The sequence below is a fragment of the Symphalangus syndactylus genome, chromosome 4, assembly GCF_028878055.3.
Source record: "Symphalangus syndactylus isolate Jambi chromosome 4, NHGRI_mSymSyn1-v2.1_pri, whole genome shotgun sequence".
NCBI classification, from domain to species: Eukaryota; Metazoa; Chordata; class Mammalia; order Primates; family Hylobatidae; genus Symphalangus; species Symphalangus syndactylus.
The window spans coordinates 60,555,059-60,569,665 of record NC_072426.2 but is presented as its reverse complement, the minus strand read 5'-3'; the positions used below and the strand labels follow the sequence as shown (position 1 = coordinate 60,569,665).

The following is a 14,607-nucleotide window of genomic DNA, read 5'->3' as shown; positions in this document are numbered from 1 at the left end:
TCTGAGTACCCCTTGAGGCTTCTGTTATCAAAAGGGGTTGGCCTCAATTCAACAACTGTTTATCAACGATGTCTCCATTCCTGGCCTTGGTTTGGGTTTAGGAATGCAATGATGAATACACAGTTCTTGCCCATAGAGACATTATACTGCAGTAGAGGAGACACAGATAGAAATATATTTTCAAAACAATGTGGTTGGCAGGAGAGGTAAATACAATCTATTATGTAAGTTTTGAGAGGGAAGGCAAGCCCAGAGTAGGGCCTAGGAAGGTTTGCTGTGGAGCATGATGCTGTACACTGAATCTTTCTTAGGGAAAAGTTAAGAAGTCGGGAAAAGAAGTAGGGGAAGACTATTTATTCTAGGTAAGAAACATAAACAACATGAACAGCATAAACAGGCATGTGAGCAAGTGTGATGTTTTTAGCAAATCAAAAGAAGCTGAGCATCCATGTATGCTCAAGTTCAAGCTGGGGAGTAGCAGGAGCTGGGGTGCTTGCCTGTATCCCAGAAACAATAACATCAAAGTGTTACAAGGACAGGTTCGTGTTAAAAAAAAAAAAAAAGCAGCCATGTGAAGGCTGGATTGGAGGGTACAGTATAGAGAAGCTGTTAGGAGTCTTAGTTGTTAACTAATTGTTCTCAGCAACATTTTCCCGAAGAGACCATTGTTTTGCTCATAGAGAACAATTAACTTGCCATTCTCACCAAGTGCAAATTGCTATGTACTAAATGAGACCAGAGTAGGCCACACTGCCCTTGACACTGGCCAGCACCATGCAGGCATAAATACAGTACCTCTTCTGAAGAAATAAAGATGGACGCACTGTCAGCAGAAATCACAAATTTATTAACTCTTAAATATATCAATCAGTCATTTACCATTATAGCAAGAAATATATACAGTGTCCCATGGTAAACTGCAGTGTTTCAAAATGATAGAAGATAATAAATGTGTAATTCATTTGTGGTGGAGAGAACAAATCACAATTTCCTCACATCTTAGTGCGGAAGACAAACTTGATCTACAATACTTCAACACCACATGCTAAGTTAAAAGTGTAAAAAAAACACTCTACACCTATTTTTTTTCTTTAATACATGTATGCCACGTATAGCTGCTTCACAAAAGGGTAAAAGAAATTAAAAAGGGAAAAATGAGGCCATTTTTTTTTTTCACAGATCTCATTGGCAGGTTAACATGGCTCAATATATTTACTGTATATATTTATTTTAAATATATATTGTTTTAAATTGTGTAATAATTATCAGAAAAGCTTCAACCCATCTACCATACATCCACTAGCAATAATATCTAAGATGATTAGTAACCAACAAGAAACGTGAGATCAGAGAAAAGTGGAAGGGTTGTTTTTGTTGTTTTGTTTTTCTTTTTTGCTTCTGCTTTAAAAATAGGCTTCTGAGGACTGGGAATTACTATCGTTAAAATAATAATGATGGAGATTCCATGCACTGTAAAGCATTTCAGGGAAGAGAACAAAAATCACAGGAATTGAATCAACAAAGGAAAAACGAGAAGCACAAAGAAAACCTGGGACATTTCCCTTTTTGTTTTAAACTGGGAAATCCTAACTCCTTGGAGGAAGACAATGATACTCTGATTCAAGAGAGAAGCTAAAGAAGCACAAGTCACAAAGACCAAGTTCAAAACACTTATGAGAATGGTAAACATTTGTAAGCCTCTCTAACGCTAGAAAACTAGCTAGTGATGATGCAGAAGTGACCCTTTCGTTCCCCAAGGCGGAGGTGGGTGCGTTTGCATAAAACCCCCTCTGCTATCAACTTGGTATCCTCCTGGCAACTGTCCCAATCAGTAAGACGTTGCAGTCACAGGAGGAACTTGCTTTTATCCTAACTTTAAACAACGCAAATACCTCCAACATAGTTAGGATACCTAAGTCCAAACTAGAGCTTAAGCAGAATTATAAACCTTTAAAATCTTGACAACATTTTTGTGGGCCCTGAAGATGATCAAAAGTGCTAGTTTAGCTACCTTCAAAAGACTTTTATTTCCCTTTTACCTTCATTATGCAAATTTCACTTTTATTCTTTTCTCACACACTACTAGCCCGCCTCCCCAAAAAAGGAAAAGAGAAAAAAGAATGGAACAAAAGAAAAAGAAAAAAGGAAGCAAGCGAAAGGAACAAAGAAACAGGATAAAGAAAAGAGATCACAGATTTGAGAAAGAAAAACAATTCAATTCAGCAAATTCACCAAAACAATGTGAATATATCCTAAAGTGATTAAACTCAGAAATGATGTGAATTTTTCCAGTTTACACAGTTTGACCAAAAACAGCATGGCTTTATGTGGTAGCAAACCAACTGATTCTTGCTTCTACTTTCATAAGTGATTTTGCCCACATATCAACCCACTTTAATTGTTAATCAGCAAAACTTTCAATGAAAAATCATCCATTTTAACCAGGATCACACCAGGAAACTGAAGGTGTATTTTTTACCTTAAAAAAAAAAAACCCAAACAAGCCAAAACAGATTAACAGCAGAGTTCTAAAAAATTTACATTTCTCTTACAAACTGTCATTCAGACAACAATAGTTCTTAAGTCTGTTAAATCTTGGCATTAACAGAGAAACTTGATGAAGAGTTGTACTTGGAATATTGTGGATTTTTTTTTTTTTGTCTAATCTCCCCCTATTGTTTTGCCAACAGTAATTTAAGTTTACGTGGAACATCCCCGTAGTTGAAGTGTAAACAATGTATGGGAAGGAATATATGATAAGATGATGCATCACATATGCATTACATGTAGGACCTTCACAACTTCATGCACTCAGAAACATGCATGAAGAGGAGGAGAGGACGGCCCAGGGTCACCATCCAGGTGCCTTGAGAACAGAGAATGCAGAAGTGGCACTGTTGATATTTAGCTGAAAGGAGAAAGGGGGAGGAAGAAATAAATTATATTGTTTTACAAAATATCATCAAATTGCTTTGCCATAGATTTGACTAGGCTACAGTTTTATAACTTGGCTAACAAATAGATAGAAAACACTATATATAAGAGATGTTTGCTTGTGATCATTACAAGAAGAAATACACAATGTTACACAAAGAGAGTATTAAAATAGAAAATCAGTATTAATTATTTTTTCACACAAAGCTAAGCTAAAAACAAAGAGACAGAGACACAGGCTTCAGTCACATTATTAAATCTAAGTATACATCTTAAGCATTCCTGTTTACTGGACAAATTAGTAAATGAATATAATCCTTTTGTTGAAATAGACTTAAAATTCAAGTTCATCCTTAGCTTCTGTTATTATTATTAGATTCCTTGGGAAATCAAACCTAGAAGTCAATTTAACAAGGAATATAGTCTCAAAGGTAGAGAGAACATGATTACTCTCTTTAATTGTAGCTCTCCTTTGTTGAAAGCAACAGCTGGGAGCACTATTTGTTAAAAGCTCTGATAATGTTTAGTTCTCTGAATGAGGCAAATATTCACAACAGCACCATACATATCTGAATGCTTGCAACCTAAGTCTAAGAAACAATTAAAAACAACAATAAAAGCATGACATTAATTACAGTCAACTTTCAATTATCCTGTGGAATTACCCACTTTGTGAGTTTTAAATTTCAGCTTGACTTCCTCCTGTGGCCTGTCCTCATGGTCAAGTACCATTATACTCAGTCAGGCACAGCAACTTGATTTACACATTCGCCATAGCCAGCTGCTTATAGAACTGCAAACTCTTGAAAGAATGGTTAAGACACCAAAGGATTCTAAAGCTTAATATAAATTAAGTCCGGATAATTGAGAGTTATCTGAACTGACCCAGACATAATTTACTTTTGATGTGAAAACTTCAGGATTCTAACGTGACACAATCCACATATTGGAAAAGATTCTTTTCAGTGTTTATTACCTTTAAAATAAGGATTATGCTACCAAATAGGGCTGAATGTTAGATTCAAAAGCTCATGCAAAATTGCTACGAATTTTCAAAGACCTTGTGCGTTTTTCATTGAATATTATGCAAGAAAAAATATCCTCAAAAGGAAGGAAAACAGCCATGCAGCTTTTCATTCAGCTCCAATCACAAAGTATCACGGAGCAGGATGTTACTTACAAGACCCATATGTGAATGGTTTTCAGGCCTTAGATGTTTTGCCACAAAGAGGTGCCTCCTGAGAAGTTTTCTTTCCCATTTGGAATACAGGGTGGCCTATTAAGAGAAGCCCCATTTAAGCCACCTGGCATAAAATGAAGTTTTCTTGAATAGGCTTCATCCCATAAACACTTCAGGGAATTGCAAAAAAACCTAAACCCCTGGTACTGTATGAATGTAACCCCTTCTATATTAACTGGTGATTTGTGCTGTACCTCTTTGGGGTAAAAAACACACAAAAACAGATGTCTTCATTATCTTCATATTCCTCTTGTGTTTTTCTCTTAATTACATAGCTATGGTTTTGGGAATAAATTTCAGCCTATTGTTTGGTTTGGTTTGATTTTTGTCCCTGTTGACCCACTTTTTACAAATCTAACAGTGATATATAATTATCAAGGCTATACAGAAGGCCTCTGAAAACCACTGTGGTATGTTATCAAACTAAGAAATCATGATGGATTCTCTGGAGTGAGTTGAATGGCTGTTTGTATGAACCCCCATTCCAAATCCCAAATATTAACAGGTGATCCTGGTGAGATAATTTGGAAAGAGATCAACAGTGGACCAAACTTCTACACTGAGTTTAAACTCTTCTTGTTTTCATCTCACTCCACTTTACCAATAAGCCTATTTTCAATTATTCCTCTTTAGTTGTAACCGGCCTTCCTTACCAATAATGTTCTATCATATTAAACTAAATCCTGATATTGTACTTTTCTTCATCATGCTCCTTTAGCTTGGACTATCCTCCTTTGCTTTTTCAATCTTTCTATGTCTCTAAATTCTACTCATCATTTAAGATTTTGTCCAAAATTCTATCTTATACACAAAGTGTACTTCCAAACTGTTATAAACAGTTTACTACACTGTTCATTAATTCTACTGTATTCTGAAGTTGATGATAAACTTTATTATATCATTTTTTTCTTTAGAATCAGTGATTGGCTAAATGAGAATACATGTTCCTTGAAAGCAATATCTTGTACCTTGTGTTGAATCTGGCACAGATTAAGCACCTAGGAGATTCACAATAAATATGTGCCTAATCGCCGACTGGAAAAGCAAATGATCCGAGGTAGAGTGGTGAGGTGAGAACGACATTGCACTACCTGACAATGGCCTTTTAAATGCTGTCTCTCTAACTGCGCTTTAGGGGATCATCTATGAAATGAAACTCCTGATAACGTATTGGCCATTTTAGAAACTCCTCCCTATGTTTTCCTCTGATATCCCCTTCTTCTGTCAATTGAGAAAATGAAGTCACAAATATTTTGCCTTATTATACAAATCCCCTAGATTTAACCCTGTGAGATTTTGATAAGGTAGTCTCTAGTCCTGTCTAAACCTATCATATACTGCTCTATAGCAAGTTTCAACCCACAAATGGCTGATCTGATTGATCTTTCCAGAGAATCATAAACCTTTCCTGTGAAGGCATTTATTTTCATCAGCGTAACCAACTACTAGCATTAAATAACATATACCATGCTGTTAACAATGGAATAAGTAGAAGGAGCTGACCATGGGTGTATTAACAAAGAAGCTGACAGCCTGGAAATATTTACTTGATGGGTACTGTTGGTGACCCCGAGCGATGAAAATGAACATTCTGCCACTTTCCATCCCGGCGGTGCCACACACGAGTCTCTTCTGACTGCATTGTCTTTGGCATTCCACTGCCATCCATGTACTGTGTGAGCCTAATATATGCTATGCAGGCGGCATCATCCCCTACCAGATGTACATGAGGGTTTAGAATAATAGTGTGGATTGGTTTATTGCTTTTGGACAAAGCTGAAAGAGAAAAACATGAAAAGCAAAATTTAGTTTCTATGTAAAGGAAACTAAAACCAGTAATAACTTCAGTTAGGACCAATAAATGAAATGATGTTTATTCACTCACTAATTAATTAGTTAATTATTCTACTATTTGTACTAATCGGGTACTGGGCACTGTACAAAGCGAAAAAAGAACGAAAGTGGATAAGGTCTTTATTTTATCTGGTTTCCTTTACAGGCATTTATATGCTCTCTGGAAATTTTGATTGGGTGAAAAAGCTGGAGAGATATATTTATTTACAATGGAAAGTGGTTAGAAACAGAAATCACAATATGAATAGAGGTGAAGAAGGCCCGGCCCAGGTGTGCCAAGCAGTGCCTGTCTTTTCCAGGAATGAACTGCTAGGACAGTTGACCAGGGATCTTGTGGTGGTGTTTGTTTTTGTTAGTTGGTGAAGTACGTGAGAGAAGGGAAATATATCAAGTTTCAGGTATAGACATCACTGTCTTCAAAATAAGGCTGGCGGTAGCCTTTGAACAAGTCTATGAACTTGTTTCTCATCTCATCCTCTGACTCCTCCACATACTAGAGTCCATTCCATGATAGTCCACTGTGATCATTTGATAAACATTCGAAATGTGGTGTTGGCACATAGCCTGATTCTGATCTTCTAGCTCTTTCCCTTGACTGAGTAGCCCTCACTGTGCTCCAGCCTCTGGTGTTTTGACAGTAGCTACGAATTCTAATTATTCAGTCACCAAGAGATGCGAGGAGGATTTAGTGCACATCACTTATTGATGCTGTTTCTTTCTTAGATCACTAGAAAAGGTTGAATTGTTTTTAGCTGTTATCCAAACATGCTTTCCAATCTTGGAAAACATCTATTGAAATTATATAAAATATTATTATAGTCACCTAAATATCCCATTATGAAGGAATTATATTTATGGAACATGATATATAGTGTTATACTGAAATAGGTTAAAATATTAATGGGTTAATTCTTTCATTAGGGATCAGATGGTGTTGATAGAGACTTAGTTGGAGGAAACATGAGATCCTATCAGAACACTGGAATATAGGGAATATGATAACATTTACTGAAATTTTGTTAAAGAGAATTTATCAAATAGTTCTTTTTGTTTATTTGTTTGTAAATGTCTAATGCATATAAGAAAAAGTAACTCATTCAACACATCTTAATTCGAAAATCCATGCCAAGGCAGACATTCTTATCAAAGCTTATAATTACTGAAAGTGATGTGATTATCCTAATCATCCCTATAATACATTTCTTTTTTAATTCAATAAGATCTCTGCAAAAATAGTAAATTCACTTAATGCAATATGCAAACACAGCATAATGTCTAATGTCATTAGGTGTAAGGAAAAAGAGAAGGATAAAGGGAATTCCTGGTTTACATTTTTCTTGATGACCTGAAGGATTTCTGCAGGATGAACTTCTTTTGTCACCTTCTTTGAAAAGTGGCTGTTTCCTCTGAAACTACCACAAGTCTTTTTTCTTTTTTTTTTTTCTTTTATTATACTTTAGGTTTTAGGGTACATGTGCACAATGTGCAGGTTTGTTACATATGTATCCATGTGCCATGTTGATTTCCTGCACCCATTAACTCGTCATTTTGCATTAGGTATATCTCCTAATGCTGTCCCTCCCCCCTCCCCCAACCCCACAACAGTCCCCGGAGTGTGATGTTCCCCTTCCTGTGTCCATGAGTTCTCATTGTTCAATTCCCACCTATGAGTGAGAACATGCGGTGTTTGGTTTTTTGTCCTTGCGATAGTTTACTGAGAATGATGGTTTCCAGTTTCATCCATGTCCCTACAAAGGACATGAACTCATCATTTTTTATGGCTGCATAGTATTCCATGGTGTATATGTGCCACATTTTCTTAATCCAGTCTATCGTTGTTGGACATTTGGGTTGGTTCCAAGTCTTTGCTATTGTGAATAGTGCCGCAATAAACATACGTGTGCATGTGTCTTTACAGCAGCATGATTTATAGTCCTTTGGGTATATACCCAGTAATGGGACGGCTGGGTCAAATGGTACTTCTAGTTCTAGATCCCTGAGGAATCGCCACACTGACTTCCACAATGGTTGAACTAGTTTACAGTCCCACCAACAGTGTAAAAGTGTTCCTATTTCTCCACATCCTCTCCAGCACCTGTTGTTTCCTGATTTTTTAATGATGGCCATTCTAACTGGTGTGAGATGTCATCTCACTGTGGTTTTGATTTGCATTTCTCTGATGGCCACTGATGATGAGCATTTCTTCAAGTGTTTTTTGGCTGCATAAATGTCTTCTTTTGAGAAGTGTCTGTTCATGTCCTTTGCCCACTTTTTGATGGGGTTGTTTGTTTTTTTCTTGCAAATTTGTTTGAGTTCACTGTAGATTCTGGATATTAGCCCTTTGTCAGATGAGTAGGTTGCAAAAATTTTCTCCCATTGTGTAGGTTGCCTGTTCACTCTGATGGTAGTTTCTTTTGCTGTGCAGAAGCTCTTTAGTCTAATTAGATCCCATTTGTCAATTTTGGCTTTTGTTGCCATTGCTTTTGGTGTCTTAGACATGAAGTCCTTGCCCACGCCTATGTCCTGAATGGTATTGCCTAGGTTTTCTTGTACAATTTTAATGGTTTTAGGTCTAATATTTAAGTCTTTAATCCATCTTGAATTAATTTTTGTATAAGGTTTAAGGAAGGGATCTAGTTTCAGCTTTCTCCATATGGCTAGCCAGTTTTCCCAGCACCATTTATTACATAGGGAATCCTTTCCCCATTTCTTGTTTTTGTCAGGTTTGTCAAAGATCAGATAGTTGTGGATATATGGCATCATTTCTGAGGGTTCTGTTCTGTTCCATTGATCTATGTCTCTGTTGTGGTACCAGTACCATGCTGTTTTGGTTACTGTAGCCTTGTAGTATAGTTTGAAGTCAGGTAGCGTGATGCCTCCAGCTTTGTTCTTTTGGCTTAGGATTGACTTGGCGATGCGGGCTCTTTTTTGGTTCCATATGAACTTTAAAGTAGTTTTTTCCAATTCTGTGAAGAAAGTCATTGGTAGCTTGATGGGGATGGCATTGAATCTATAAATTACCTTGGGCAGTATGGCCATTTTCACGATATTGATTCTTCCAACCCATGAGCATAGAATGTTCTTCCATTTGTTTGTATCCTCTTTTATTTCATTGAGCAGTGGTTGGTAGTTCTCCTTGAAGAGGTCCTTCACATCCCTTGTAAGTTGGATTCCTAGGTATTTTATTCTCTTTGAAGCAATTGTGAATGGGAGTTCACTCATGATTTGGCTCTCTGTTTGTCTGTGATTGGTGTACAAGAATGCTTGTGATTTTTGTGCATTGATTTTGTATCCTGAGACTTTGCTGAAGTTGCTAATCAGCTTAAGGAGATTTTGGGCTGAGACAATGGGGTTTTCTAGATATACAATCATGTCATCTTCAAACAGGGACAATTTGACTTCCTCTTTTCCTAATTGAATACCCTTTATTTCCTTCTCCTGCCTGATTGCTCTGGCCAGAACTTCCAGCACTATGTTGAATAGGAGTGGTGAGCGAGGGCATTCCTGTCTTGTGCCAGTTTTCAGAGGGAGTGCTTCCAGTTTTTGCCCATTCAGTATGATATTGGCTGTGGGTTTGTCATAGATAGCTCTTATTATTTTGAGATACGTCCCATCAATACCTAATTTATTGAGAGTTTTTAGCATGAAGGGTTGTTGAATTTTGTCAAAGGCCTTTTCTGCATCTATTGAGATAATCATGTGGTTTTTGTCTTTGGTTCTGTTTATATGCTGGATTACATTTATTGATTTGCGTATGTTGAACCAGCCTTGCATCCCAGGGATGAAGCCCACTTGATTATGGTGGATAAGCTTTTTGATGTGCTGCTGGATTCAGTTTGCCAGTATTTTATTGAGGATTTTTGCATCAATATTCATCAAGGATATTGGTCTGAAATTCTCTTTTTTGGTTATGTCTCTGCCAGGCTTTGGTATCAAGACGATGCTGGCTTCATAAAATGTGTTAGGGAGGATTCCCTCTTTTTCTATGGATTGGAATAGTTTCAGAAGGAATGGTACCAGTTCCTCCTTGTACCTCTGGTAGAATTTGGCTGTGAATCCATCAGGTCCTGGACTCTTTTTGGTTGGTAAGCTATTGATTATTGCCACAATTTCAGAACCTGTTATTGGTCTATTCAGAGATTCAACTTCTTCCTGATTTAGTCTTGGGAGGGTGTATTTGTCGAGGAATTTATCCATTTCTTCTAGATTTTCTAGTTTATTTGCGTAGAGGTGTTTGTAGTATTCTCTGATGGTAGATTGTATTTCTGTGGGATCGGTGGTGATATCCCCTTTTTCATTTTTTATTGCATCTATTTGATTCTTCTCTCTTTTCTTCTTTATTAGTCTTGCTAGTGGTCTATCAATTTTGTTGATCTTTTCAATAAACCAGCTCCTGGATTCATGAATTTTTTGAAGGGTTTTTTGTGTCTCTATTTCCTTCAGTTCTGCTCTGATTTTAGTTATTTCTAGCCTTCTGCTAGCTTTTGAATGTGTTTGCTCTTGGTTTTCTAGTTCTTTTAATTGTGATGTTAGGGTGTCAATTTTGGATCTTTCCTACTTTCTCTTACTACAAGTCTTAAAATTTGAATTGAAAGATTTATCTGATTACTCACCTTCATTTTCATTTTACTTTGAAAATAAGCATCACATATGCTTGAAAGCACTCTTCTATGTTAAATATTTTGGCATGGTGTGGTTTTTAAAAATCTTTTCCTCCTACTTTTTCTTATTTTTAAAATTTGAGACAGGGTCTCTTTCCGTCACCCAGGCAGGAGTCCAGTGGCATGATCATAGCCCACTGCAGCCTCAATCTCCTGGGCTCAAAGTGATCTCCCATTTCAGCTTCCCAAGTAGCTGGGACTATAGGTGCTTGTCATCATCCCTGGTTAATTTTTATATTGTTTGTAGAGATGGGGTCTCACTATGTTGCTCATACTGGTCTTGAATTTCTGGCCTTAAACTATTGCTATCCTCCCACCTCAGCCTCCTCAAGTGTTGGGATTACTGGCATGAGCCAGCATGCCTGCCTAATTTTTTAATATATAGTTTTATGAAAACGTGAAATAACATTTTTTGTAACTGCTTTATAGCTTATATTATACATTAACTGCAACTTGCTTGAAGTGTATTCAATCAACATAACTTTTTTTTTTTTTTTTTTATGAGATGGAGTTTCACTCTTGTTGCCCAGGCTTGCGATCTTGGCTCATTGCAACCTCCACCTCATGGGTTCAAGCAATTCTCATACCTCAGCCTCCCAAGTAGCTGGGATTACAGGTGTGTGCCACCGTGCCCACCTAATTTTGTATTTTTAGTAGAGATGAGCCTTTACCATGTTGGTCAGGCTGGTCTCAAACTCCTGACCTCAAGTGATCCACTGGCCTCGGCCCCCAAAGTGCTGGGATTACAGGCATGAGCCACTGTGCCCAGCCAACATTAATTTTTTTACAAAGATATTTTTTAAAACACACCAAAACTGTAAGCCAAGCCTATTTTTTTTTTCAATTTTGAATACAAAACCATTGTATGGTTTCAAATGCTGGATGAAGGTAAAAACTCTCATTACAGAAAAGAGCAAAATAATCTGCAAATTTGGGAAAAATTCAGAGAGGTTTAAAAAGGGCATGTTATTAAATTAGGAATAAATGTACCATTTTCAAAGTAGAATCGGTGAAAATCCATCCCTTCCACTAAATTGCCCAAAGCTTCAGGTTCAAAAGCAGTAAGGCCTGGGTCACAGATTTTTCTGTAAAAGAAAAATAATGAAAATAACCAATTAATAGGTGCTTTAATGTGTTTTGTTGTTTCATGTGTAAACATTCTGATTTGCCAGTCACTGAAGGAAAGAGCCTCTAAAAACACTTACATACAAAAGTTCTATCATAAACCTTGGCAAGGTGGGTTGAGGAGCAGACTCTAAAAAGACATTTTGCAGAGAACTCTGATAGGAACAAACTAATTTATCCAGTTCAAGCAGATGATAATATACAATATTTTAGGAGGCCCCTTTTTAAAATTTCTACTTTTTTATTTTTAAGGTGACTTTTCCAGTTTTTCTAACTCTCGATTGAGGTTTACTATTTTTTACAAATGCTCTCCAAGTCCTATTGTCCAAGTGTAAGACACTCTCCAAATCCTATAAAAATATCTTTGATTCTGAAATTAAATACTTCTGCAATAATAATAATAATAATAATAATAATAATTATTATTATTATTTTTGAGACAGGGTCTTGCTCTGTTGCCCAGGCTGGAGTGTAGTGGTGCAATCATGGCTCACTGCAGCCTCAACCTTCCAGACTCAAGCAATCCTTCCGGCTCAGCCTCTGTAGTAGCTGGGAGTATTCGGGTACAGTACCATGCTGGGTTAATTTTTAAATTTTTATTTCTAGTAGAGATGGGGTTTCCTTATGTTGCCCAGGCTGGTCTCGGACTCCTAGGCACAAGTGATCCTCCCACCTGACCTCCCGAAGTATGGGATTACAGGGGTGAGCCACCATGCTTAGCCTTGGAATAATTTTTGATGGACCACATATCCTACATTCATGTCAAACATGTATATTACAATTGACTTGAAAGAAAGTATCACACCCTACACTTCCTGGCAATGTCCACAAGACTTACATCTTATTACTGTGTTTATTTTATTTTTAAAATGAAATCAATAGAAGGTTCAGATGCTCATATTGGTTTTCTTTCTTTTTTTTTTTGAGACGGAGTCTCGCTCTGTCGCCCAGGCTGGAGTGCAGTGGCACAATCTCGGCTCACTGCAAGCTTCGCCTCCCGGGTTCACGCCATTCTCCTGCCTCAGCCTCTCTGAGTAGCTGGGACTACAGGCGCCCGCCACCACGCCCGGCTAATTTTTTTGTATTTTTAGTAGAGACGGGGTTTCACGGTGGTCTCCATCTCCTGACCTCGTGATCCGCCCGCCTCGGCCTCCCAAAGTGCTGGGATTACAAGCGTGAGCCACCGCGCCCGGCCGGTTTTCTTTCTTAATCCTAGAAATATGATTCAATAAAGGGGTGCACAATTTTAAATATTTGGAAAAAACCAATGAGCTTTCTTTGGATAAATTTATTCAGTAAAGAATTGCTGAACACTTACTATGTGGCAGATATTCTTCAAAACAAGCAATTATAATATAATAATCAATACTAGGATAGATGAAAATGTGAAGTGCTCAAAAAACAGATTACTAATAGACAGTGAACAGGAAAGGTTTAAGAGAGGAAGAAAATTTGAGCTGGGCTTTGAAGAATGAGCAAGAGTTTTCCAGGTGTGTGGGAGGTGGTGGGCAGGGGGAGGACAGCAAGTGCAATGGTCTGCTGCTGTGAAAATGCAGAGTATGCCTGGGGAATGATGACTGGTTGCTTGATATGGAAAGCAGGGTCACGGTGTTATGTGTGTAAGGCCCCTGGAAATGCAGAGAAGAAAATATTTCCTTTGGGCCTATGGTGATCAGGGTAGGTTTCTCAGAGAAGGTGACAAGACCTGGATTTGAAGAATGAATGGGAGTTCACAAGGTAGATCAAATGGAATACAAATCAAAGGATTTTGGACTGTTTATTAATTTGCCCCAAAGGGTAATACAGTGGATGGGGCCACATCTAATTTCATAGAGAAATTGCCCATTTGGGTGGGGGGGGGGCAAAATTTTTTAAATATTCAAAAGAAATACAAATTTCAAAAGTCTAACTCACTGTAGTTCCTCAAAGTGCAGTGCTGTTTATAGAACGTGGAACTGGTGTTATTTAAAGAATACCTTTAAAAAGTAGAAACCACAGTGGATATCTTTTGTGCCTTAAAGATGATGGGGGCAAGGATTACAGTAACCTTCACTTCAGACTGCCTGCTGGGCAGGCATTTTTAAGCTTAAAATCAAATATATATAGTCTCTTTCTAGGAAGCAAAATGGGAAGAACAGCGTTCCTATGGTAACAAGAATTTATTCTGCCAGGGGCTATTACTTCCTCTATAAATATGGTTTTTGGTTGTCATTATCAGTGAACCAAAATTTCTTACTGCCTTACATCAGTACTAACATAATCTGGGAATCACTGTGCCATGATGGATCTTCTTACCCAGCCATGAAAAAGAGTCAGTATATTTGGAAATGTGTCTATCTATCTAATCTATCTATCTATCTATCTATCTATCTATCTATCTATCTATCTATCATCTATCTGATTATCTATCTATCTATCTATCATCTATCTGATCATCCACCTACCCCATAAAAGGCTTTGTATTAATGAAAGATCCACAAAGCTGCCATTTGACATGTGGGTGTGTGTGATCTCAACAGGTGTTCTAAGGACCAGCTGACAGGGATACACCAGTACATTCTACCAACCCAAAAGCTCTCAAATGGAAGCCCTGTTGGATTAGCTCTGGCTGGAAAGTACAAAATCAGGCCAGATTATAAGTCTCCATAGGCAAAGATATTAGTGAACTGGTGTGATCCCAAGGTTTAGCATTATTTAAAATACCCTATTTTAAACTGAGAATATAGGAAACATACACTTTTGCCTGGCTACAATTGCTCCCTATATAATAGTAGTATCTGTTTATAAATTTGG

The 14,607-nt window shown here is 37.4% G+C and overlaps 1 protein-coding gene across 40 annotated transcripts in view; it reads right to left on the bottom strand.

The window, feature by feature from the left end:
• Nucleotides 1-826: 826 nt before the first annotated feature.
• The window catches only part of CAMK2D (calcium/calmodulin dependent protein kinase II delta), a 319,411-nt gene continuing 305,630 nt past the window's right edge, over nt 827-14,607 (bottom strand). For 14 of the 40 annotated variants that reach the window (XM_055274745.2, XM_055274766.2, XM_055274750.2 and 11 more), the window contains 4 exons: nt 11,680-11,774; nt 5,722-5,950; nt 4,115-4,210; nt 827-2,908 (listed from right to left, as the gene is read on the bottom strand). In XM_055274745.2, coding sequence (XP_055130720.1) covers nt 4,144-4,210; nt 5,722-5,950; nt 11,680-11,774 — 391 coding nt within the window. In that variant the 3' untranslated portion in view covers nt 827-2,908; nt 4,115-4,143. Of the gene's footprint in view, nt 2,909-4,114; nt 4,211-5,677; nt 5,951-11,679; nt 11,775-14,607 lie in introns of all 40 variants that reach the window. The other 26 variants (XM_055274781.2, XM_055274785.2, XM_055274764.2 and 23 more) reach the window with 2 other exon arrangements.